General features: G+C 39.7%; 1 protein-coding gene across 1 annotated transcript in view; it reads left to right on the top strand.

The window, feature by feature from the left end:
• The first annotated feature begins 13,622 nt into the window (after window positions 1-13,622).
• NXPH2 (neurexophilin 2) overlaps window positions 13,623-23,290 on the top strand; it is a 45,350-nt gene continuing 35,682 nt past the window's right edge. The window contains exon 1 of the mRNA XM_083351703.1: window positions 13,623-13,782. Within this exon, the coding sequence (XP_083207829.1) occupies window positions 13,717-13,782 (66 nt within the window). The 5' untranslated portion in view covers window positions 13,623-13,716. The remainder of the gene's footprint in view (window positions 13,783-23,290) is intronic.

Raw genomic sequence — 23,290 nt, 5'->3', positions numbered from 1 at the left:
TAACTCCCAAACCTCAAACCATGACCTTCTACATCTACAGTCTTAACAGTCATCTCTTCATTCAAACCAAACAGCAGGCAGCAAAATAAAATTTAAAATCAAATAGTACACAGTCCTCTTCCCAATATTACCTTTGTTAAAGAAAGATGACCAGTGATTTTCATTGCTGAGGTACATGCTATTTAATTAATTTATTTTTTATTATTATTATTTATTTTAATTCCATTTATATCCCGCCCTTCTCCGAAGACTCAGGGCGGCTTACAAGCTTAGCAGTAGCCTTCATTCTATGTATATGCCTGCTTATTAGGGCTTTCACACACACCCCCAAGCGGCATTATTACAAAGTCAGCTTAATTGCCCCCAACAATCTGGGTCCTCATTTTACCTACCTCGGAAGGATGGAAGGCTGAGTCAACCTTGAGCCTGGTGGGATGCGAACCTGCACGAATTGCAGGCAGCTGGTGTTACTTAAGGAGGCATTAGCCCACTGCTCCACCAAGGCTCTTGGAATAAAGGCTCCAGGAACTTGGAATAAACAAAGCCCCCACCCCCACCCACCCCCCAAAAAACCCTTTCTTGGACCTAATTGTTTGAAACATTTGAAATCCAGATTTTTATTGTGCTTTTTGCTGCAAGCTATTTTTTTAAGTCTTGATCTTTTTCTATTAAGTATGTTATGGGCTGTAAGAACATTAGCCAGATTGTCCAGTTAAACCACTGCTCTGAAGTCCTCTTTAGCATTTAATTCAGCAGTCTCCATCCAACCTTTATGGATTTACAGACCAGCAGGGGAGCGTAGCGCGGGCCCATCACTTGCAAAAATGGATCTGTGCACATGCTCGCACATCCATTGCACATACAAGTGAAGCTGCGTACATGCACTTGCTCGCCACTTCTGTGGCCCATTGGGCCACAGCCTGGAGGTTGGGGATCCCCAATTTAATTACTTGTACTCCAAAGTGATTTAAGAAGTGGGGCTTCTGCTGATTCTGCTGAGGCTGCAAGTCTGATCCCAAATCATCTCCCAGATATTCTTACTCAAAAGGTGCCTGCAGAATCCTTTCAGATTCTGAAGAGAGGTCATCCAGAGCACAAGTGCACAATTTCTGTGTCTTCTTTCTCTGGCAAAGTCCAACTAAATTGGGCACCTCACCCAATCCCAATTCCATTTTCAGAATTGTCTCCACACTTTCGGAAGCATACATTGTGCCATTTTCCTCACTGGAAGTCAGTATTTACACTTATATGGAGACTTCTGAAAATAATATATTACTTTTACAGATACCCGGATTACTTTATGTGCTTCTCCAGCTTATTGGCCTTCCTTTCCAAACAGTTGTTCTTGTTGTTCTTAATTTTTTACAACTTTCTGAACGCAAGTTAAAAATACTTTTATTTTTCACACATTACATAATTAACTTTTAAAATTCATTTCCATATAGTACAACTCTTGGCTTAGTCAGATTTTAAAAACCACAAATGTTAATAATTTTAACCATACTCTTTAGTGAAATTCCCTGTTATACTTATGGGGAAAGAAAGCTGGTCTTTGAAAAAGCAGGACCAAAGGAGTATTGATGCTTTTGAGCTTTGGTATCAGACTGGCACACACTTTCCAGGGGAAGTGTCTATAGAGGATAGCCTTGAAGGAGAGAGGGAAAACCAAGGGCAATGATTAGATAAAAGAGGCTTCAGCCCAGTGGTTTACAAAAATGGTTCATACAGTTCCCCCCACCATTCACATGGAGACGAAAGAGAAAAGAAGGGAAGCACATTCAGGCTTGCAAGATTTTGTTACAATAGCTGTTCTAATAAAGTAGCTTTATGTCTACAGGGTGTTTATTCCTTAGTCCAGTCTATTTAACAGTGCTGATACCCAGGTAGAAATAGCCTAGGAAACGAGTATCAGTGATCTCTGTTTTGGTAATTATTAAGTCAGATAATAATATACGTATATTGGGCTGTTATCGAAGACAATTTGGAAACCAGCAGTTTTGAATTAAAGATAAAGCCTTTTTGAGTGAAATTCAAACTCTGGTGATGACTCTACAGGTAATCTTTGATTAACAATGATTTGTTCAGCAAATATTTAAAATTATGATTGTAATTTGGAACTTAGCAATCAGCTTAGTATTTCAATCATTGTAGCATTGGTCTCGTGGCCACGTGACTCAGTGGTGGGATTCAGATAAGTGAACAACCGGTTCTCTGTGTGGATGCCACTTCCAGAAGTCCATTCTGGGCCTGGGGAACAAAAAAGTAGCTACCAGTTCTGCCAAGGTGGTGCGAACCGGCTGAATCCCACCACTGATATGACTGTTATTTGAATTCTTCACTGTTGGCTTCCAATGAAGTCAGTGGGAAAGTTGGCAGGTGATTGCAACTGGTGATCACATAATATTGTGCTTAGTGACAACAAGGGATTCTCCTAACAACTGCAACTGGAATTGCTGGAACTGCATCCTAAATTGGCATAGTGATGGGATGTCATGCTTTACGGCTGGGTCACTTAGTTATGGAGCTCCTGGTGCCAATTAAGGATTGTTAACCAACGGTCACCTATATGGTAAGAAACCCATTTACATACTAGGAACTTCAGCAAACGACTTGCAGATCTTCAGCAGACAATTTGCAATCTCCCTCCATCCTTTCTAGGATGAGATAGAAAGCTTCTGGAGGCAGGTTGTTCCACTGGTTAATTGTTCTAACTGTCAGGAAGTTTCTCCTTAGTTCTAGGTTGCTTCTCTCCTTGACTAGTTTCCATCCATTGCTTCTTGTCCTGCTTTCAGGTGCTTTGGAGAATAGCTTGACTCCCTCTTCTTTGTGGCAGCCCCTGAGATATTGGATCACTGCTATCATGTCACCCCTCACCCTTCTCTTAGTTAAACTACACATACCCAATTCCAGCAACCGTTTCCTATATGTTTTAGCCTCCAGTCCCCTAATCATCTTTGTTGCTCTTCTCTGTACTCTTTCTAGAGTCTCAACATCTTTTTTACATCATGGTGACCAAAACTGGATGCAGTATTCCAGATGTGGCCTTACCAAGGCATTGTAAAGTGGTATTAGTACTTCACGTGATCTTGATTCTATCCCTCTGTTAATGCAGCCTAGCACTGTGTTGGCTTTTTTTGGCAGTTGCAGCATACTGCTGGCTCATATTTAAGTGATTGTCTACTAGGACTCCGAGATCCCTCTCGCAGTTACTGCTATTGAGCAAGGTACCACCTATACTATACTTGTGCATTTGATTTTTCCTGCTTAAATGTAGAACCTTACTTTTTTCACCATTGAATTTCATTTTGTTAGATAGCGCCCAGTGTTTGAGTCTGTCCAGATCCTCCTGTATTTTAAGCCTATCTTCTGGAGTATTGGCTATTCCTGCCAGCTTGGTGTCATCTGCAAATTTGATAAGTTCCCCATCTATCCCCTCATCCAAATTGTTGATGAAGATGTTGAAGATCACTGGGCCCAGAACAGAGCCCTGGGGCACCCCACTACACACTTCCTTCCATGTAGATGCAGTTCCATTGAGGACCACACACTGAGTACGGCCTGTCAGCCAGCTATGAATCCATCTGGTGGTGATGCTATCTAACCCACATTTTTCTATCTTATCAAGTAGTAGGTTGTGATCTACTTTATCAAATGCCTTACTGAAGTCCAAGTAAATTATATCTACAGCATTCCTCTGGTCCACTAATTTTGTCACTTGATCAAAGAATGTAATAAGATTTGTCTGCATGATGTTTTTGACAAACCCATGTTGACTTTTAGTGATGACTTTGTTTGCATCAAGGTGTTCGCTGATTTGTTGTTTGATTATCTTTTCCTGAATCTTCCCAGGTATTGAGGTCAGGCTGATAGGTCTGTAGTTTCCTGGATCTATTTTCTTCCCTTTTGTGAAGATGGGAACTACATCAGCTCCCTTCCAGTCCTCTGGTAGTTTCCCAGTGCTCCAGGATCTTTGAAAAATATACTTCAGTGGTTCTGAAATCACGTCTGCCAGTTTTTTGAGAACTTTGGGGTGTAATCCATCTGGTCCTGGTGATTTGAACTCGTCTAGGCTGGACAGGTGCTCACTTACCATTTTCTTGTCTATCTTAACTTGCGTTTCTATTCTGTTTTTATGGCACTGGTTTTGGTAGGTTGGACTGTTTTTTCCCTTTGTGTAAAGACAGATGCAAAAAACGAGTTAAATAGTTCTGCTTTCTCCCTGTTGCTTGTCACCTTCTTGCCATTTTCCCCCACTAATGGACCAATCATTTCCTTAACTTTTTTCTTGTTTTTTATATGTTGAAAGAAGCTTTTTTTGTTATTTTTGACTTTGGTCGCAAGCCTTAGTTCATTCTGAGCCTTAGCCTTCCCTCACTTTAGCTTTGCAGGCACAGGCTATTTGCTGATATTCTGCCTTAGTTATGTGCCCCTCTTTCCATTTCTTATACTTGTCCTTTTTATCTTTCAATTTATCAGAGAGTTGTTTATGCAGCCATGCTGGTTTCTTTTGAGAGCTGTTTTTCTTCTTTGTTGGTATTGTGCTAGACTGGGCCTTTATTATCTCACTTTTCAAAATTTCCCAAGCTTCTTGAGTTGTTTTCCCCTTTAGGATTCTCATCCATGAAATTCTTCCCAAGGTCTCTCTAAGTTTATTGAAATTAGCTCTTTTAAAGTTCAAGACTCTAGTTTGGCAGTGTTCTATTGCTTGTGCTTCCAGAATGTTGAATTCCAATATTGCATGATCACTTCCCCCCAAGGTTCCTGTGGCTTCGACACTTTCTATCATTTCATCTCTGTTAGTGAGAATTAAATCCAATATGGCTAATCCCCTAGTTCCCTTCTCTACTTTTTGGGAGAGAAAGTTGTCTGCTAGGTTTGTCAGGAATCTGTTTGATCTTCCACTTGGTGCAGAGTTTGTCTCCCAGTTGATATCAGGGTAATTAAAGTCCCCCATTACTATTGTGATGCGCTTCCTACATACCTTAGTTAACTGACTAGCAAAACGTTCATCTATTTCCTCTGCTTGGTTGGGCGGCCTATAGTATACACCTATGGCAATGTCATTTTTTTCACCTTTTATATTAACCCAAATGCATTCAAGTTTACAGTTTTCATCATTGTTGTGCTCTATTTCTGTAGAGATAGAGTTATTTCTTATATATAGAGCAACTCCACCTCCTCTTTTGTTTAGTCTGTTTCTTTTAAATAATTTAAATCACTCTAGCTGTGTGTTCCATTTGTGGGTTTCGTCCCACCATGTTTCCGTAATGGCAACAATATCATATCCGTCCTCATTTACCTGAATTTCTAGTTCACCCTGCTTACTGTTCAGTTCACCCTGCTTACTGTTCATTAATTATAAAATAGTACATTCTATAGTAGCAATGCACATTCCTTTGTACAATTTAAGCCACATACACACTAGTATTTCTCCTTATAAGGATTTCTGCACTGCATAAGCACCATAATGCATTAATACGGCTGTTGCAAGTTTGTACATAACATTGGTATATGAAATCTATACAATTATAATTTTGTAATATAGCCATTTGTAGAAGAGGAGGCTTAGAATTAAAGGGCAGAATTAAGCACATCATCATCTTAGAGTTGTTACGTTCCCACAAATGGTCCAAGCCCATCTTTTCTTGAAATCTGTTGACCCAAATCTGGCACCAACTTTGCACTTTGCACCAACAAATCTGAGAAAATCAGGGTTCTGTACTTAGGATAGAGTTTCCTATATATTTTGGTTATTACACACCACAATGGAAACTTACACGTTTCTTTCTTTTTAAAGATTCTGTCCAGGGGATGCTTTTTCTTGTTGTTTTATGCACATGACTGTGAAAGTTGGACCATAAGAAAGGCTGAGCACCAAAGAATTGAGGCCTTTGAACTATGGTCCTGGAGAAGACTCCTGTGAGTCCCTAGGACTGCAAGGCGATCAAACCAGTCAGTCCTAGAGGGGATCCACCCTGACTGCTGTTTAGAAGGCCAGATCCTGAAGTTGAATACTTTGGCCACTTAATGAGAAGGAAGGACTCACTGGAGAAGAGCCTAATGCTGGGAAAGATTGAGGGCAAGAGAAGAAGGGGACAACAGAGAATGAGGTGGCTGGATGGAGTCACTGAAGCAGTAGGCGTGAGCCTAAATGGACTCCAGAAGATGGTAGAGGACAGGAAGGCCTGGAGGAATGTTGTCCATGGGGACGCGATGGGTTGGACATGACTTTGCAACTAACAACAACAAAATAAACACCTCTCAAGACAGATTTTGTAATCTAGTTCCATATTAATTCTCATATCTGAAGAGTCGTGATACATTTCCTTGTATAAACATTTTATGTTTCTCCTGATTTTCTCCCTGTTTATGCAAGGAGTAGAAAGTTATTAAGTTCCTTTAGGCATTAAAAAAAGAGTCATAGGAATGAACTGTTGAACAGAGGAAACTGTACATAATTGCTCTAAATGATAAATGCTATGTTTTAGAACAATTTCAGCACTTCTATGAAACATTATAAATTGACTCCATGCACTGGCAACTTGTTCCATTCTAAGTTCTGGATTTAAAAAGATGATAGCTGTAGAAGAAGGGCACAAAATACTAGTTAAATCTGTTACTGGTTACAGATTCCTTATAAATCTATAAAAATGATTCTGCAAGATGTGGATCAGATGTAGAAAAGACTACATACTAATGAATAAATATACTGTCATTGAATAAATATAAGAACAAAAAAGCAATAGGGAAGAAAGTAAGATACTTTCTGCAAAAATAAAATGAAATAAATCAGATTCTGATACGAATTATATCTTCTATGATAAATAATCCAACTCAGGATGCAAGTAAATGGTTAACTGAACTTTTACTTATGAGGAAAGGAATCGAACCATGAACAGAATTTGTCAAGAGAAGGAATAATAGATGAGAGATGCCAGAAATTACTGAATAACCTGTATAATAGAAAATGGGAAAAAACCCAAATCTGGTAATTTGTCACAACCTTCTTATGGTCAAGCAATAAGACCTTTGTAGATGCAATTTAAAAAATTATAACCTATAGTATATGTTGTATACTGCTTTGTTAAGTGAAGTTTTTTTCCAAATAAATGCAGAACAAATAAATTGTAGAAAAGATTAGATTACCTTCAGTTTATCCCCTACCGTTTTATAAAAGCTACTTTATAAATATTTACACTCCTCTTCCAAAAGATTGCCCTTTTCAATTCTAAGTCACTTTCTGTATCAATTTTGGGGAAAAAATGTATTTCAACATATTTTTGCTACATGTTATCCTTTTCTTAATGTAGAAATTCTATAATAGCTTTTCAGTGTATGATGCATGCCTTGGGCTTTCCTTTCGAATTGCCAGAGTATTTCTGCCACCTGTAATATTTGATTTTAATTACAAATGTACACAGTCAGCACAGATAAGGTGGACCATTAGATGGAAACTCTAATTTCTAATCGAAATTGCAAAATTCACTGTCTCGTCTTCTGATTTTTTTCCATAGGCAAATGTCACAGATGGCAATTAGTCCTGGTTTAGTAAAACTCCCATAAGGATGCATATTAAATGTGAACACATAGTTTTGCTATAGTTTGATCGTTTCTGCTACCACATTAAGGTTTATGAACCTAGAATGAAGGAGGCAACTTAAAAGTCTATAAAAATGCAAAGGGAGAGAAATACACTCTGGAACCAGCCTTGGCGAAAGGACAGCTACTGAAAAAACCATGCCTTCCAGTCCTAAACCTCTACCAATTCAGGAGGATGCAGTGACTAAGTGTATTGAAGGCCACTGAAAGATCAAGCAGGGTCAGGATGGATGCCTATTCTAAGGCCAACCCAGGCATAATCTAAGGCCAATTGTAAGCCAATCAGTGCTGCCTCAATGCTACAAACAGAATGCGACTGAAAGAAATCCAGATTCCTGAAGGGTCCTTTGCAGGGCTTTTTTTCTCATAGAACGCTGAGAACGGAGTTCCGGCACCTTTTTTGGATGGAACCTTGTAGGGTAGGCAAGGTGGGTTGTATGACATGTGTGAGTTCCGGCACCTTTTTATTTTACAAAAAAAAGCACTGGTCCTTTGGAACTGCTAGTCTATCAGTTTCTCATCAAGCTTTCCTAAAAAGAGAAGACTGGAGACTGGGCAAAAAGTATCCAGTACTTCTGAATCTAGTACTAATTTCTTGAAGAGGGGGTGAACCATCACTTCCTCCAGAGGAAGCATAAGCATTCTGTTCTTCAAAGAAGCATTCACCCTGACTTGAATTCAAATCCATATTAGCTCCTCTCTAAATCTAAAACAGAGTAGCAGAACTCAGAGCCCCATGGATCTGTCCACTTTCTTAATACAATAAAATAAATTTGGTATTTTCATTATTGATTAGCATTTATTAGAAGTTATATAAAAAGTGATTGAACTCAAATTGTCTTCACATTGCTATTAATATTAATTTATTATATATAGGATTATAGATATAGGATATACCCAAAACAGGCACTGTAGGACAATCACAATGTGTTTTCTTAAGGAAATATTTATAGGAAAATAGCAACCCATTAACATTTAAGGAAAATTGCTTAATAAATTTTCTACATGACCTGACTTTTGGTACATCTTTTATATTTATTTCCAACTGTCTGTTTCAAACATACCTACATCTAAGTATACGTGAAATTATGAAGTTATGAGTACTGTTCATTAGATCTGTATCCCACCTTTCCTCAAGGTGGATTTCATGGAAATATCCCATGAAATTTTTACAACTCTATGAGATAGGTTGGGATGGAAATGACTGGTCCAACATAATCCAGTGACTTGAAGGAAATTTGGAACTTCCCAATCCAAGTCTACTGCCTTAATCATTAAACCACAGCGGACATGTATAAAAAATGGAAAACACAAGTACCAAAGGAGTCCATCAAAGTATAAGAACTCGTTTTAGAAGAGTTCAGCTTATTATGTCTAAAAATACCAGAACGAAGACTTGTTTAATACTACACAAGATACTATTCTCAAAACACAGTGGTTCTCAGAACAAGAGAGAGTTTACATGTTAATTAGATAAGGCATTTTGGTGGAAAAGTAACAGGTCAGAACCCAAGAAGCTATGTTGGATGTTTTTAAAAAATGGATGGAAACAGGTGTACTTTGGAGCTATTTCACCAAACAAGAGAATGGGCATGATAGGCATCTGCCTCAATTTGTTCGGAGTTCAAACTTGGTCTGGCCAGCTAAATTTTGAATTGGATAAGTATGTATGACTGTATATATGTATGAATGAGTGAAGCTTTTAATTCAGAGAGTATGAACAACAGCAGTTGTTCGTTGTATTTGTTTCATTAGCATTTGTTTCCATGTAACTTGAGTCTCTGAATAAATGAGAATTAACAACTTTGGAAGTGTTATAAAGATTGTCTATGTGACAGTGGTATGATAATACAGTCTGTCTCGCTTCTCCAAAATGACAGACGGCGTGTTATTATACAAATTGCTGTCTAACACATATTTGAAAAGAGAAGAAGGAAAGAAAAAAAAGGTATGCTTTTTTACAATCTAATTAACAAGATGGGACCTGCTAACGTAAACTTGTCCGGTCAGTCTGCCCTATTTCTTCAGCTCTTACAGCAATCAGATTTTCTTTCTTTGGGAGTTGAGACATGTATACAGATGGCTATTTGCATCAAACCCACAACTACAATAGCTGTCAGAAACAAGGTTAATATGATAGATAAAATAAGGTATGCCTTCTTTTGGATTCTGGACATTTTCCCTACAATAGCGTTAACTGCTACAACTCTCCTTGTTATAATATATCCCACAGCATGGTCCAAGAGGCCTTGCTGAGTTGCCTAATAGTGAATCCAAATTCTAAAAGAGACACTGAGAAGCATAGAAAGAAAAAGTGATCCATTTAAATCATCTCTTCCATTTCTACCTATGTATGATCTTAGCAGTTTATATTTTTCTGCCACCTTAGATTGTTCACAGCAGTATGAGGCAGGGAAACAGCCTGCTGTAGCAAGGCACAAAAATGTCTTGAAACACACACATTTTAATGATTTGACATTACTCCTTAGATATGCTTAGGCTGTGGAGAAAAAGGGCAATCTTGTGTATAGTGGGATAATAAATAACATAACAGGACAAAAATAGAACAAAAAGTATTAGAGTGGATCCCTGCTCCCACACCCAAAGCAGCAAAATGCGACATATTATATAGAAATCTTTTCCTTCCCTAGTTTCTGAGAAATTAGAACGTATTCAATAGATCAGGGGTGTCAAACTCAATTTCATTGAGGGCCGCATCAGCACTGCGGTTACCTTCAAAGGGCCAGGTGGGTATGGCCAGGGTGGGCGTGGCCTACTGGGTGGGCATGGCTAGAGTGCGTATGACCTATGCATCAAGGGTGCCTATGGGGACCTGGGCAGGAGTGGGACAGATCTGGGGGTCTCTGGCAGAAGGAGGGTCTCTGGGCCAGGGCCAAGGCAGTGGGGGCCATTCCCTCACTGTTTCCAGGATGGCTTCGCGGGCCACATGAAACGACTAGGCGGGCCGCATCCGGCCCCCGGGCCTTGTGTTTGACATGTCTGCAATAGATTTTTCAGAGGTGTGCTATGCCTGAAGTCTTAATCCTTTTCTTATTCTCTCATTCTGTGCAGCATTACTACAATTCATTACTTTTTCACAGGTCATGCTAACATGAACAGCACTTCCCCAGAAGTGTCTCAGGGGTGCACAATGACATCAGATAGAGCAGAGGAGCAACAGGTGACTGGAAGAATGTGCTTTAAATAATAAGTGCAATGTTTCCTGACTCATTTGAATAAGAGGATACTGCACCAACAATGAGTTTTTCTTCCTTCACTCTCTAGCCAATATTTCCTATAATATTTCAGCCAAAGGTTAAGAAAGGAGGAAATTTAGAGACACAGGAAAAGCCACGGTGGCTACTCCCTGAAGTTACTTGTATGCCACTAAATCTCTTGTGTCTGCTTGATGCTTTGCAAACTTCAGCTGGGAGAAATGTTGCCTCACAGAGCAAAGCTTTGTCAACAAAGGTACCTCAAGTGGGCTAACTTACAGAATGCCAGACCCCATTAGTCTGGAGGAAATGAAATAGGAGGTTTTGCTACTTTAGTGCCGCTCTGCTGCTATTGTTCAGTGCCACCGCCACTCTGCCTCAGGAAGCAGTGACACGATCCTCACTTTCAACATTCCATGGTAGCTTCCCATAAGTCAATAGGGAATCAGGAAGGAAGTGATGTAATTGCTGATGCTCCTACACTCCCGGCCACCTTCTTCCTGGCATAGTCTCTAGGAAGCTTGCAGGAGGAAAGTCAATGAGGAAATGGTCCAGTCCCTCTGAGTTCACTCCACACGGGTCACTTGTTACTTCCCTCACTTCCTCCCCCATCTGGCAGCAGCCACTTACCTGCCTACTGGGGAGAGGAGGGGAGGGGAGGAGAGAGAGTGAACGGAAAGGGAAGGAGGGAGAAAGGAAGAGGAAGAGAAGGGAGGGAGGAAAGAAGGAACAGAGAGGAAGAAGGGAAGGGAAGGGAAGGGAAGGGAAGGGAAGGGAGGAAGGAAGGAAGGAAGGAAGGAAGGAAGGAAGGAAGGAAGGAAGGAAGGAAGGAAGGAAGGAAAATTTCTCATGCTCACTGCCAGCTTCCCATAGTAGGCAAGCCAACAGGAAGTAAAAAAAATTCCCCACAGTAGGGAAGCCAACAGGAAGTAAAAATGTTCCTGCTGATTTTTTCCCCCATTCTGTGTCCCTATTTAAGGGAAAGTTTTAAGTAAAGAAATATTTCTGAAACAAAAACACGGGCCATGGGTTGTCCACTGCATATTAAAACAGAAAAGATTGATTATGCACTGCCACTATCTCCTTGTTCAAGGAGGCAGTCATTCTTTATTGAGAAGGACAGACAAGCCTATGCTTACTTTTGCAAAACCCACAATGAGTAGGCATGTTGAGGGTGAAGGTTCGTTCTCTGAGCTTGTGGGTTGATTTCTGAACGTTTCGTTACCAGGCTAGGTAACGCCTTCAGCGGCGATTACATATGTCTTGAGAACTGATCAACAACGGCAGTATTGTAGTCGCTTCCTGCATCCAATCTTGGGAATGAGGCCCCAATGGGAAAACAAGATGTTGGTTGGCGGTTGGGCCAACAGATACTGTAACTTGCCTGCTGGCAACCTTATGGTCTGCCTGAGACAAGAATGTCCATATATTAAGTAGACAGACAGTCTCTATTTGGTTCTTTGCACATGACTCACAGGGATGTACGAAAACATCTGACCGCTAATGGTTTTAACTCTAGGAGCAATCCTTGCTCTCAGCAACGATGCTGAAGGAAGAAAGTAACCAAAAGCAAATGGTGTGAGCCATATTCAGCTTTGGTGCTGAAACGTCCGGGCTACAACTCTGCCACACCTTTCTGTCCTTTGAATTTGTACATCTTAACAGTCTACTGGGGTGGGGGGTGGGAGGAAAGAAGTGCCTGAAGGTAGCCAATTCTGCTTTAAGCTGAGCTAGAGAACTCAAATTTGATTCCCAAGGGGCCCAGAGCCACTTTGCTCCTCAAGTCTGACTCTAGTGAATAAAATAGTATTTGGCAGGGCTTTTTTTCTCATAGAACGCTCAGAAGGGAGTTCCGGCACCTTTTTTGGATGGAACCTTGTAGGGTAGGCAAGGCGGGTTGTATAACATGGGTGAGTTCCGGCACCTTTTTCTTTTACAAAAAAAGCACTGGTATTTGGTAATGGAAGGCTCCTCTCCCGCCCATCCAAAACAAGGCTGCGGAGCATATAGTCCACAGCCAGGGAGCCAAGCTTCCTGACGCCCAAGCTCCGCTTCCAAAGCACGGGCCCAAGCTGGACCAGTTAGACCCAGTTCTGGTTCCTCGCTGCATTTTCCCGCCAAGGACGAACAAGGCAACCTACCCTCCCCCTTTCATCTGAGAGAGCAGGGGTAGGCAACCTCGGCTCTTTTATGACTCATGGACTTCAACTCCCAGAATTCCCGAGCCAGCTTGGCTGGCTCGGGAATTCTGGGAGTTGAAGTCCATGAGTCATAAAAGAGCCGAGGTTGCCTACCCCTGTGTGTGTGTGTGTGTGAGAGAGAGAGAGAGAGAGAGAGAGAGAGAGAGAGAGAGAGAGAGAGAGAGAGAGAGAGAGAGAGGAGACTACGGAGTCGCTCGACGCTCACCGCGGCATTTGCGCGCGAATCCCCTTCCCTCCCGCCCTCGCCTGCCTCCCCCAGCGCTCTTCCCAAGCTTTCGCGTTTATAATCGAGACAACCTTGCACGCCGCGTCTTTCCTAGCTCTGCCCCTCTCCCATTCCCCAGCCCGCCAGCCCCCTCCAGGGACGCCAGCGCGAAAGAAAGTCGCACCCCAGCGCCGCCTGACTGCGGTGGGAGAGAGAGCGAGCTCGACAGACGATCGCTTGGGGTGTGTGGGGGGGTGTGTGGTGTTCTTTTTCTGGCCGGCCGGCCGGCTCCCCCCCCCCCCCGCTCGCTCAAATCGTCCGCTCCAGCGTCTCTTCCCTCGCTCTGAGGGCGGGCGGGCGCGCGTGCGGGGCAGGCTCCCGAAGCGGGCGCGCGGCATGTCCCTGCGCTCCGCCCTGCCTTCCGAAGTGGAGATGAGCCACAGCCCAGGCAAAGGACGCCTCTCTTAAAAAAAAAAAAAAAGACTCCGGAGCCAGGATGATGGTGCACCTGCGGCAGCCTTTCCCTCTGGTTGTGGTGGCGCAGAGTTTCTTCCTCCCGCTCGTAAGTCCGCTTTGCCTGGGGTGACTCTCTCTCCTCTCTCCCTTTCTTTCTTTCTTTCTTTCCTTCCTTCCTTCCTTCCTTCCTTCCTTCCTTCCTTCCTTCCTTCCTTCCTTCCTTCCTTCCTTCCTTCCTTCCTTCCTTCCTTCCTTCCTTCCTCGTTTCGGCAGCCTCTGCAGAGGCTCCTTGGCGGTCGCGTCCGGATTTTGCGGGGTGGGGAGGTGGGAGGGAGGGAGGGAGGGAGCGTGCCGCCGCCGCCGTCGTCTTTTTTATTTCCCCTTTCCTTGCCGCTTGAGGCGAGTTTAGGCGTTCCGCCTTAAGTTTTCCTCCCCGTCTGGTTTGAGTGTTAAGGCGAGGGGGCTCGGCCGGGAGAATGGGGTCGTGCCTGCCCGGCTCTTTCTGCTCTCCCGCCCTTTTTTCTGGCAGTGAGGGAGCGGGGCGAGTGCGGCGGGGTGGTGGTGGTGGTGGTGCGAGCCCGGGGTGGAAAACTTTCTTCCGTCTCTGAATACCGCGGGCTGTTCAGTTCGGGACCCGGCCGGTGGGTTTCCTGAAGCTGCGGCGAGGCGAAACCCTGGGCAGCCCCCGCCGCCTTCCTCCGAGGGAAGCGCTGGCTTTTGAAGGAGACAAACGGGGGGGGGGGCCTTCCACGTTTGCACTGGGAACCCCGGAGAAGCCCCTGCGTTGGTCCGACCTCCGAGTCGTCTTGAGTTCGGGTCTGAAGGTTTAAAAATGGAGCATTCGCCGCTGAACGAACTGTCACTGGAACCAGGATTTAGAAACTTTAATGGGAGATTAGCAACTTTTTTTTTCCCCCCACACCAATTATCTCCATAAGTAATGGTTTCCTAGGCAGGAACTTGCGATTTTCTTCGCCCATTGCACAGATTGATTTTTTTAAAAAAGAGTTTATTTCTTGAGTTGAATGATCCGTAGTGACAAAACCTCTTTTCTGCACAGGAGGGCTCTGTGGTGATGTGTAGTACAGGAAATCTGGGCGTTTGGTGATTTATGAAGGAAAATTTTGAAAAGCTTTCATATATAAAACACTTCATTGTAGAAGAATCTTAAGGAGTGAAGATCAGTCGACTTTTTGAAGTTCAGCCTAGAAATAACTGATTTACAGATATTGTTTCCTTTGATATAAGATTTATTATAAATTTGATTTTAGTTAATTGTTCAGATGTTAAAACACCCTCCTATAATGGTTACTCATGCAAATGGGTGCAATGTATATTTATAATGATGTGACTGAGTTTAATTTGGATTTAGTGCTTTTAAGAAGCAGGTTTAGGTGGAAGTAAAGCATTTTTTTTTTACAGCCCAGTAAGGCTAAAGGGTTGGGGCGAAGTAAACAGGATTGTAGACTAAAATAAAGGAAAAAAGCTTTATGACTAAGTATAGGGTCCTGAAGGTAGTTGTAACATTGTACTTTAGAGAATAAATTTTAAAAAAACTTTGGATGTTAAATAGTGTATGAAAATAGTGTATGAAAAGAAGAAAAAGCACTGAAATATCCCCTTTTTCCTAAAGAAAAGCATTAAAAAGTTATATTGCAATTAAATCTTTTGCTTTAAAAAGAATCAATGTCCCTTTTCAGGAAAATGTTAACTGCTTGCACACAGCAGGGTGCAAAGTTTTATTTTCATCCCAGTTGTATGCAACCTGAAATGGTATGTGTATGAGAATTTGTGTTACTGTAGTCAATAATGGAATATGTAATAAACCTTGAAGGGATTAAATAGCCTTCTTAAGAGCTGATTCTAATATTACAGTAGGAGTTGATTGATTAGTTTTTTAAAAAGCTTATTTCAAATTCTAATCCTTTTCTAAGACTCTGCTGGTCTTGTAAGATTGTGGGTCTTTTTCTTTCTTTTGCTTTGGTGTTTTATCAGAGCAATGAAATGCAAAGCTGCAGCCTTGCGATAAGGCACATACTTTCTTTCACAGTGGTTTCCTTTTAAAAAAAAACCAATAAAACCTGGGCATATGCTTAGAATAGTTTCCAGCTAAACATCACATAGTGGTTAAGAATATGAATGGGAAATAGTGAATGAAGCAAGAAAATGCTTCACTGAAATTTCCCTGCAAAAAATCCAGTATACATTAGAGACTGATTAAAATTTCCAGCGGGCATTGGTTTTATTTCACATATGATTGAAGCAATAATATTTTACTGCTTTGTATCTTTTGCCTAGTATATGAATGGTACTTTGAAGGACCAAGACATTTAAAATAGAGAAAACTGTCTTCAGATGGTAATATGTATAAACTATTGATTAGAACTAGTTCATTTTTATGCTGAGGTAATTTTAATCTTACTGAGGAGCCCCCTTTTCTTGAGCACTTTACTTTAATCAGTTCTCATTCAATCCTACATATGCATTAGGAATTAAGTTCAAATAAACTCTGTAGTAGATTCTAGTCCCAAGTAAATGAATGTAGGATTATGTTATTCTGAACAAGTCTTCCATGAGTTAGCTGTAGTAATATTAGATATCTTTGAATATAGTGAAAATACTGTATTGTCAGATAATAATATTGCACAGATTTTGACTATATTAGAACAATGCACTTTTTTTGGACTTTTCAATGATTAAATGTCTTCCAAACATTGACATATTGTGAAACATATTGTGAAAACTGGCAAATAGAAAAATAGAAAATAGCCTGCACATTACCTTAATGAAAGAAATTCTATTTAAATAGTAAACTGAAACTTATTTTATAAATATGATTAAGACTTCTATTAGTAATCTTAAGTACAGAATTAAAAATAGAATAGTTGAATGTAGTATTTTATGGTCAGTAGAACAAATCAGAATCCCATTTTAGTTTGTGCATTCTATTTAAGTTTGCAGTCTTGATTGCTGATTTAACATACCCTGGTGTTTTTTTAAAAAAACTTACAATGATTCAGGATCCTTTTTTGCCTTGTAAATAAAGCAGTCTGTTTCTTCTGGCAAGTAATTACATCTGCACTATCCTTTGTTTAGCAAATAGCAGTGAAGTTTACACAGTATATGTATTTTTTTGAATGATTTTTACCACAATTAAATGGCAGTCTTGTGATGCCTTACTGAACATTAGCTCTGGTAGTAAAACAAAGAAAACTTTTTTTAAAATTGCATCATATTATGTTGATATGTTTAAAACACAGAGGGTGTACTTAAAGTAGACAGTAAAACATGCTACAAATTGCATGGAAAATTAAAATTGTATATTTTGCATTTTTCCTGTATGCTATGGATCGCCACCAAAAACTATTTTTTCCATATAAATTACCATTTGCTAATATAGTAGTCAATATATGTTTAAACAATAATACCATGTCCAGTCAATAAACACCTAGCTATCACCTAAATAGTGACAGAAAGAGGTTTGTCCAGAATTAATGTCAGTGATTTCTATTTTTAAATCTAATATTAATAGTCATTACGTTTTCTATTGTAACAAATTATTCAGTGCCATGTTAATAACTAGTACACAGGAGCAAGAGAATTGAAGTGACTATCTACAGGAAAATGTCTTATAGAGGAAAATTTTATGACCCATTCCTCAAGGAAGAGCTGTTAAAATTGAATCATGTTATCATTTTCTTAAGAAACATCATTTTCCTAGTATCCCATTTTTCTACTTATTGTATTTACAAATTAAAAAATGTACAAGTGCTTATTTCAGGAAAACGTAATATTACAAAATGAACTTTAAATAAGGTTTCTGTTTTTTTTAAAATGGCAAAGAACAACATTATATGGTATTTCTTGATTTTTATGTTGAAAGTATATTTTGTTATAAAAAATGAATATCAACACAGTTACAATGAATGCAGTTCATTATAATTTAATGTAGGTCCACTAGCACTTTTTAAATCATAAAGCTGTGAAAAAGAAACTTATATGTTCTTCATGGAATTGCTGATACCTCTATAAGATACAAATGTAATTTGGAAATAAGTATTACTTTTCTTTAAGTCTTTTTCTGCAGTGGGAAGGGAAGGAGGCTCTGTAAACATATTAACATAATAAATATGCTATTTACTGCTCTCATTTATATTGTATTGGATATTTTGTAAGTAAGAACTATTTGTGTTTCAGTTTTGATTTAAAAGCAGAAAGAAATGGATGCCCAAGATTGGTTTAAAAAAATATCACTTGTCTTGTAAATGTAGTCTAGGCTGCTTTATCATTCAAGTATTTCTTATCCATACACAAATATATCCAGACATTCATGCAAAAAACACCATTTTATAAAAGGAAAATTAGATGTCTCACGTACAAAAGATTAGCCCAGTGTTAAGAACATTTTAAAATAGAATATGAAGAAAGTGTTACCTAAATATGGACAAAATATTTGGGTTATTAATCACTTCTGAGGTGTTAATATTCTAAAGATATTGTGAAGAATTAGAAGGAACTGGTATTTAAAATAGAATTTGACAATTACTATATACGAGAATCCAAAAAGCAGTTTTCTATTCCTAGTCATTTTTCTTAGTCTGTTGCTATTTCTTCTTGTTCCCTGACTACACACAGCTCTTCTGTGTTGTAATAATCTGCAATTATCTTCCCCAGTTATTCCCCAGATAGGAATGACACTGTTAATGTTTCCACAATGCTAACGGAATGTGGTATTTGTCTTGTATGAAAGAGCTAAAATATTTCAACGACAAACAAGATGCAAAAAAGAGGATTTCTAACATTCTTCCTTAGAAATCATAGAAAGAGGCTTTTATCTCCCATTCTTTCGGTCACAAGTTTAGTCAAATCCAATTGTGCCGATACTAAGTGAACACTGCTGTCTAACATCTTCATTTGTAGGCCTGATTTCTCCTCCTTACTGATTTAATGGCACTATGACAAATATGTAGATGTTTGCCAACCATACATCATTTACAATAAAAAGTCAACACTCTAGAAGACAGAGAGAAATTGTATCTTTTATTACTCTTGATAGTATTAAAAAGAAATCCTGACTACTAAAAGGGAAAAAAATAGTACTATACAGAGAATCCTTGACAGAGATGATGGTGGGAGGGCAGCCTTACAAACTAGAATAAAGTCAGAACTTTCATGAAAATATAATTTACAGTGTCATTAGCTGTCTGGAGGAATTCTTTAAGGTAGAAGAAGACTGATGAATCCTCCCCTTACTCACCAAATCAAGTCTTTCAGAAGAGAAATTATCAAACTGGTCTTTGCCAGCACCAGCAACAACTACTGATCTGTAGCTGGGGGGCACACATAGTAAAATCTTTAAATTATGGGTTAGTTAGACCTGAAGCCCTTCTTCTTCTTGCAACAAATCATGTCTGGAGATGTCAGACAGGCTACAATGTTTTTTTTTAAAAAAAAATAAACTCCAAAATTATATGGGAAATTGGGATTGAAGAAATTGGAAGACAAGCACACTTTTCCTGCATATAACTGGCATCCTCATGTAAACTGCTTTAGACACACTTCTGAAAAAGTGAAAAACTGCAAACTGGTTAAAGATGTGGAAGTGCCTATATGTAAGAAAGCATACAACCACAATCTCATATAAAACATACTAAACACTATTTTTCCATAGATTGTAAATATTGGCTCCAACTCCTTAATCACCACCCACATTACCCCTCTATGGCACATCAATGATTGCAACTTGAAAGACAGGAAAACTCTATGGAAAAGAGCAAAAAGAAAGAAATGAAAGAAAGAAAATCAAATTTTGTGATGGTGTTTGTTTTTGGTGAAACTAAGAAAAAAGGGAAGGATCTAACAGAGTTATATGAGGCAGCCTTGTCTTCATTGCAATTGACAAATACAGGCAGTCCTTAACTTATGACCACAATTGAGCCCAATATTTATGTTGTTCAATGAGAAACTTGTTAGGTGAGTTTTACCCCATTCATATTTGTTAAGTGAATCACTGCAATTGTTGAATTAGTAACATGGTTTTTAAGTGAATCTGTTTTCTCATTTACTTTGCTTGTCGGAAGGTCGCAAAAGGGGATCACATGACCCCGGGTCACTGCAACCGTCATGAATGTGAGTAAATTATCAAGCATCCAGATCTAAATGACGTGACCATGGGGATGCTGCAGCGATAATAAGTGTGAACAAAAGTCATAAGGCATTTTTTTCAATGCTTCGAACAGTCACTAAGTGAACAATTGTAAGTTGAGGACTACCTATATACTGTATGTAGGGAACTGTAAGTTTAATTATGAGTGGAAGTTTAAAATGCATGTCAGACTTTTGCAGTACTGTGTGAAAGTAGAAATTTGTATGGTGGTGATAGTTGCATGTTGAGCTCCAGTGAGTGATGAAAAAGAGTTAGGGGCAAGTGGTGGGGTTTTTTTTATGGGATAGGGATGTTGCAAGATTTTGTATGAATGCAATCCAGAGGGAAAACTGAGATAACAAGAATGGATGGGTAGAAATGAATTCAGAGAATACAGAAAAAGTCATTGGATTATTTGATGACCCAAGAATAAAGGAGAATGGTGATTGGTGATTATTTTAGGGGAAAGGTTCAAACCTAAGTGTTTCTTTAATACAAATATTAAATAAATGGATGCAAAGGCATGATTAGGTTATTTATGGTAAAAAAAACTGAGTTACAGTATTTAGAGCAGGATACAAGGGTGATCAGAAGTTTAGGAGAGGGAGGAAGGAAAAACAAATACTAAAAGAAACTCCAGAAGACTGAATGGAATTAAAAATAAGAAAAGATGAAAAGATCTGGGATGAAACTGAAGTGAGAAAGTGATGAAAGGACAATTTTAGAGATTTGTATGAGAATTTTAATAATATGTCAAAGGTAGAATGAATGCTACAAATGTTAGTGCTAAAATAAAAAATAAATAAAAATAAAGTAATAAATGCTAGGGAATGCTGAAAAATGATAATGGTATGGATGGAGACAGTATAACTAGAGAAATGTTTTAAAATAGATGTAAATTTATGGAAAAGTATGTCATCTGTTCGTTTATAACCCACTCAGACTCACTGTTGTTAGATGGGCAGCCATATGAATTAAGTCAATAAATACAGTAAATGTCTCTGTATAGAGTACATTTCTGCATGACAGTTGGAAAAATGCTATTACTGACCTCTTATATAAGGTGAAAAGTAATAAAAATGCAAAATGTGTATGGGGATTAGTTTATTAAATGTGTTTGAGAGGTGTTTGGGATAATGCTGACAAATTGTACAAGAAATTATAGTGAGCAATATTTCGTAAATGTAGTGTGACTTCTATGTCAAGCAGGAGATACGTGGAGCTGAATTTTTGCTGGTCAGCAGAACATTGAATAAGTGGGAAGCTGTTTTCTGTATGTTTGTTCGTTTATAGAAGTTTATGATAAAACATGCGATAAAATAAATAAGCTTGGAGTATATAATATTTTTCATGTAGTTGAACGTTAGTTGCTGAATATGATAAGCAGGCTACGATGGAAATTGAGAATGCACAAAAATGGAATGCTTAGCAAAAGGTTCAGCACTCTGCAGTAAAAAATGTGGTATGACCTATCATTGTCTATAGCAGGGGTGTCAAACTCAATTTCATTGAGGGCCGCATCAGCATTGCGGTTGCCCTCAGGGGGCCGGGTGGGTATGGCCAGGGTGGGCGTGGCCTACTGGGTGGGCGTGGCCAGCTCTACATCGTTCGCATCAAGGGTGCCTATGGGGCCCTGGGCAGGAGTGGGACAGATCTGAGGGTCTCTGGCAGAAGGAGGGTCTCTGGGCCAGGGCCAAGGCAGCGGGGGCCATTCCCTCACTGTTTCCAGGATGGCTTCGCGGGCCACATGAAACCACTTCGCGGGCCAGATCCGGCCCCCGGGCCTTGTGTTTGACATGTCTGGTCTATAGGTAGGCTTCGATTTACAAGCAACCATTAGAAATTACAATGATGCTGTAAAAATGGACTTACCACCTGTGATCAAAGTTACTTACGTTGCAGTGCCCTCATGGTCATGTGATCAAAACTGAGATGCTTGGCAGCCCACTTACACTTACAACCACAGATATACTCCAAATCCCGCTCTTGAAATCACTTGAATGAAGCCAATTTTCTATCGCTAGAGCATTGCCTGGAATTCTTTTTGTTAACTAACAGGTTCCACAACCTGACAGTGAGGCCTTAGCCCAAAGACGACATAGTAAGACCCAATCAAGTCGAATTCTTTATTTGCTTACACCTAATAAGAGTCTTGCCAGACTAAAGCTATAACCTTTAAACTTAATAGAGATACCCTGAGAGATTCTAGAATGTGGCTATTCTGAACCTTTTCCTCCCTCGTCCCTCTATTTTATTTTTATTTTTTTAATTTATTTTAATCCCATTTATATCCCACCCTTCTCCGAAGACTCAGGGTGGCTTACAATCTAAGCACAAATCAAATGTGCTTAGCAATAGCCTTCATTCTATGTATATGCCTGCTTATTAGGGCTTTCGCGCCCCCCCCCCAGCGGCATTATTACAAAGTCAGATTATTGCCCCCAACAATCCGGGTCCTCATTTTACCTACCTCAGAAGGATGGAAGGCTGAGTCAACCTTGAGCCTAGTTCAGGCCTGTGCATTCTCTTGTCTTGGCCTCCTCTTAGGAATGTGCTGCCTCTTTCTGGGAAACTGCAGTGTTACTGCCAACATCCACCACCACCCCTCTTTCAGCTCCACATTCCATGACGGTATTCCATCAGTGCATATATCCTTTTCCATCTTCCACAAAAAGTTCCTGCTGAAAGACTTCTACAGTCTTTTATTATTATTAAATCAAATTCTTTTTTAAAAAAAACAACCCAACAAATTATTCCAAAGTATGTAGGAGTTAAATACTGAAACCACAAAATATTTATCTTGCAGAACTTGGTATGGGGCCAGGTTACCTGTAGGATCATCCCTTTCCACCTACTCATCCTATTTTACAGAGGTGAGGCATGTTCTGGGTCCCATCTATTAGGGATTGTCATTTGGCAGGTCCCAGGAGGAGTGCATTTTTTCTCATGACACTGGCCCTCTGGAAAGCTTCATCCCTCCAACATGCCCGACCTTTCCATAAAGTCATAAGACCTGGTTGTGTTATTGCACCTGGGCCCAGGATGTGTGGTTGAGCGCATAACATGATAGTTAAGCTGATAGGTTTTTTTTAATCTTGCCTGTTATATATGTTATTATTTTGTTGTAAAGTCTTTATCTTGTTTTTTATTTATTATTAGTCACCCAGTCATGCATTTGAGATAGCAAGTTGTAGAAATGAATGAATGAATGAATGATAAAATGGTATATTATAGATATTGTTGTTACCCATGCAACAGTAAATGGGAACTTTATTAATTCTATTCATAAATAATGGGTGCTGTGTATTGTACTTTTCTCCTAGCGTTCCCTCTAAATTCTTGTTATTTAAAGCAACCTCTGTTGCAGCAGATGGAAGTACTTTTTTTCCAATTTTGACATTCTGGTGCCTATTCAAGCAGAGGAGTCACACTTTGAGTGGGAAGGTTGCCTCCCTATAAAACAGAATGC

This window comes from Vipera ursinii (genome assembly GCF_947247035.1).
Source record: "Vipera ursinii genome assembly, chromosome: 1".
Lineage (NCBI taxonomy): Eukaryota > Metazoa > Chordata > Lepidosauria > Squamata > Viperidae > Vipera > Vipera ursinii.
Note: the sequence above shows the minus strand (reverse complement) of the source record. Positions and strands in the feature narration are given on the sequence as shown.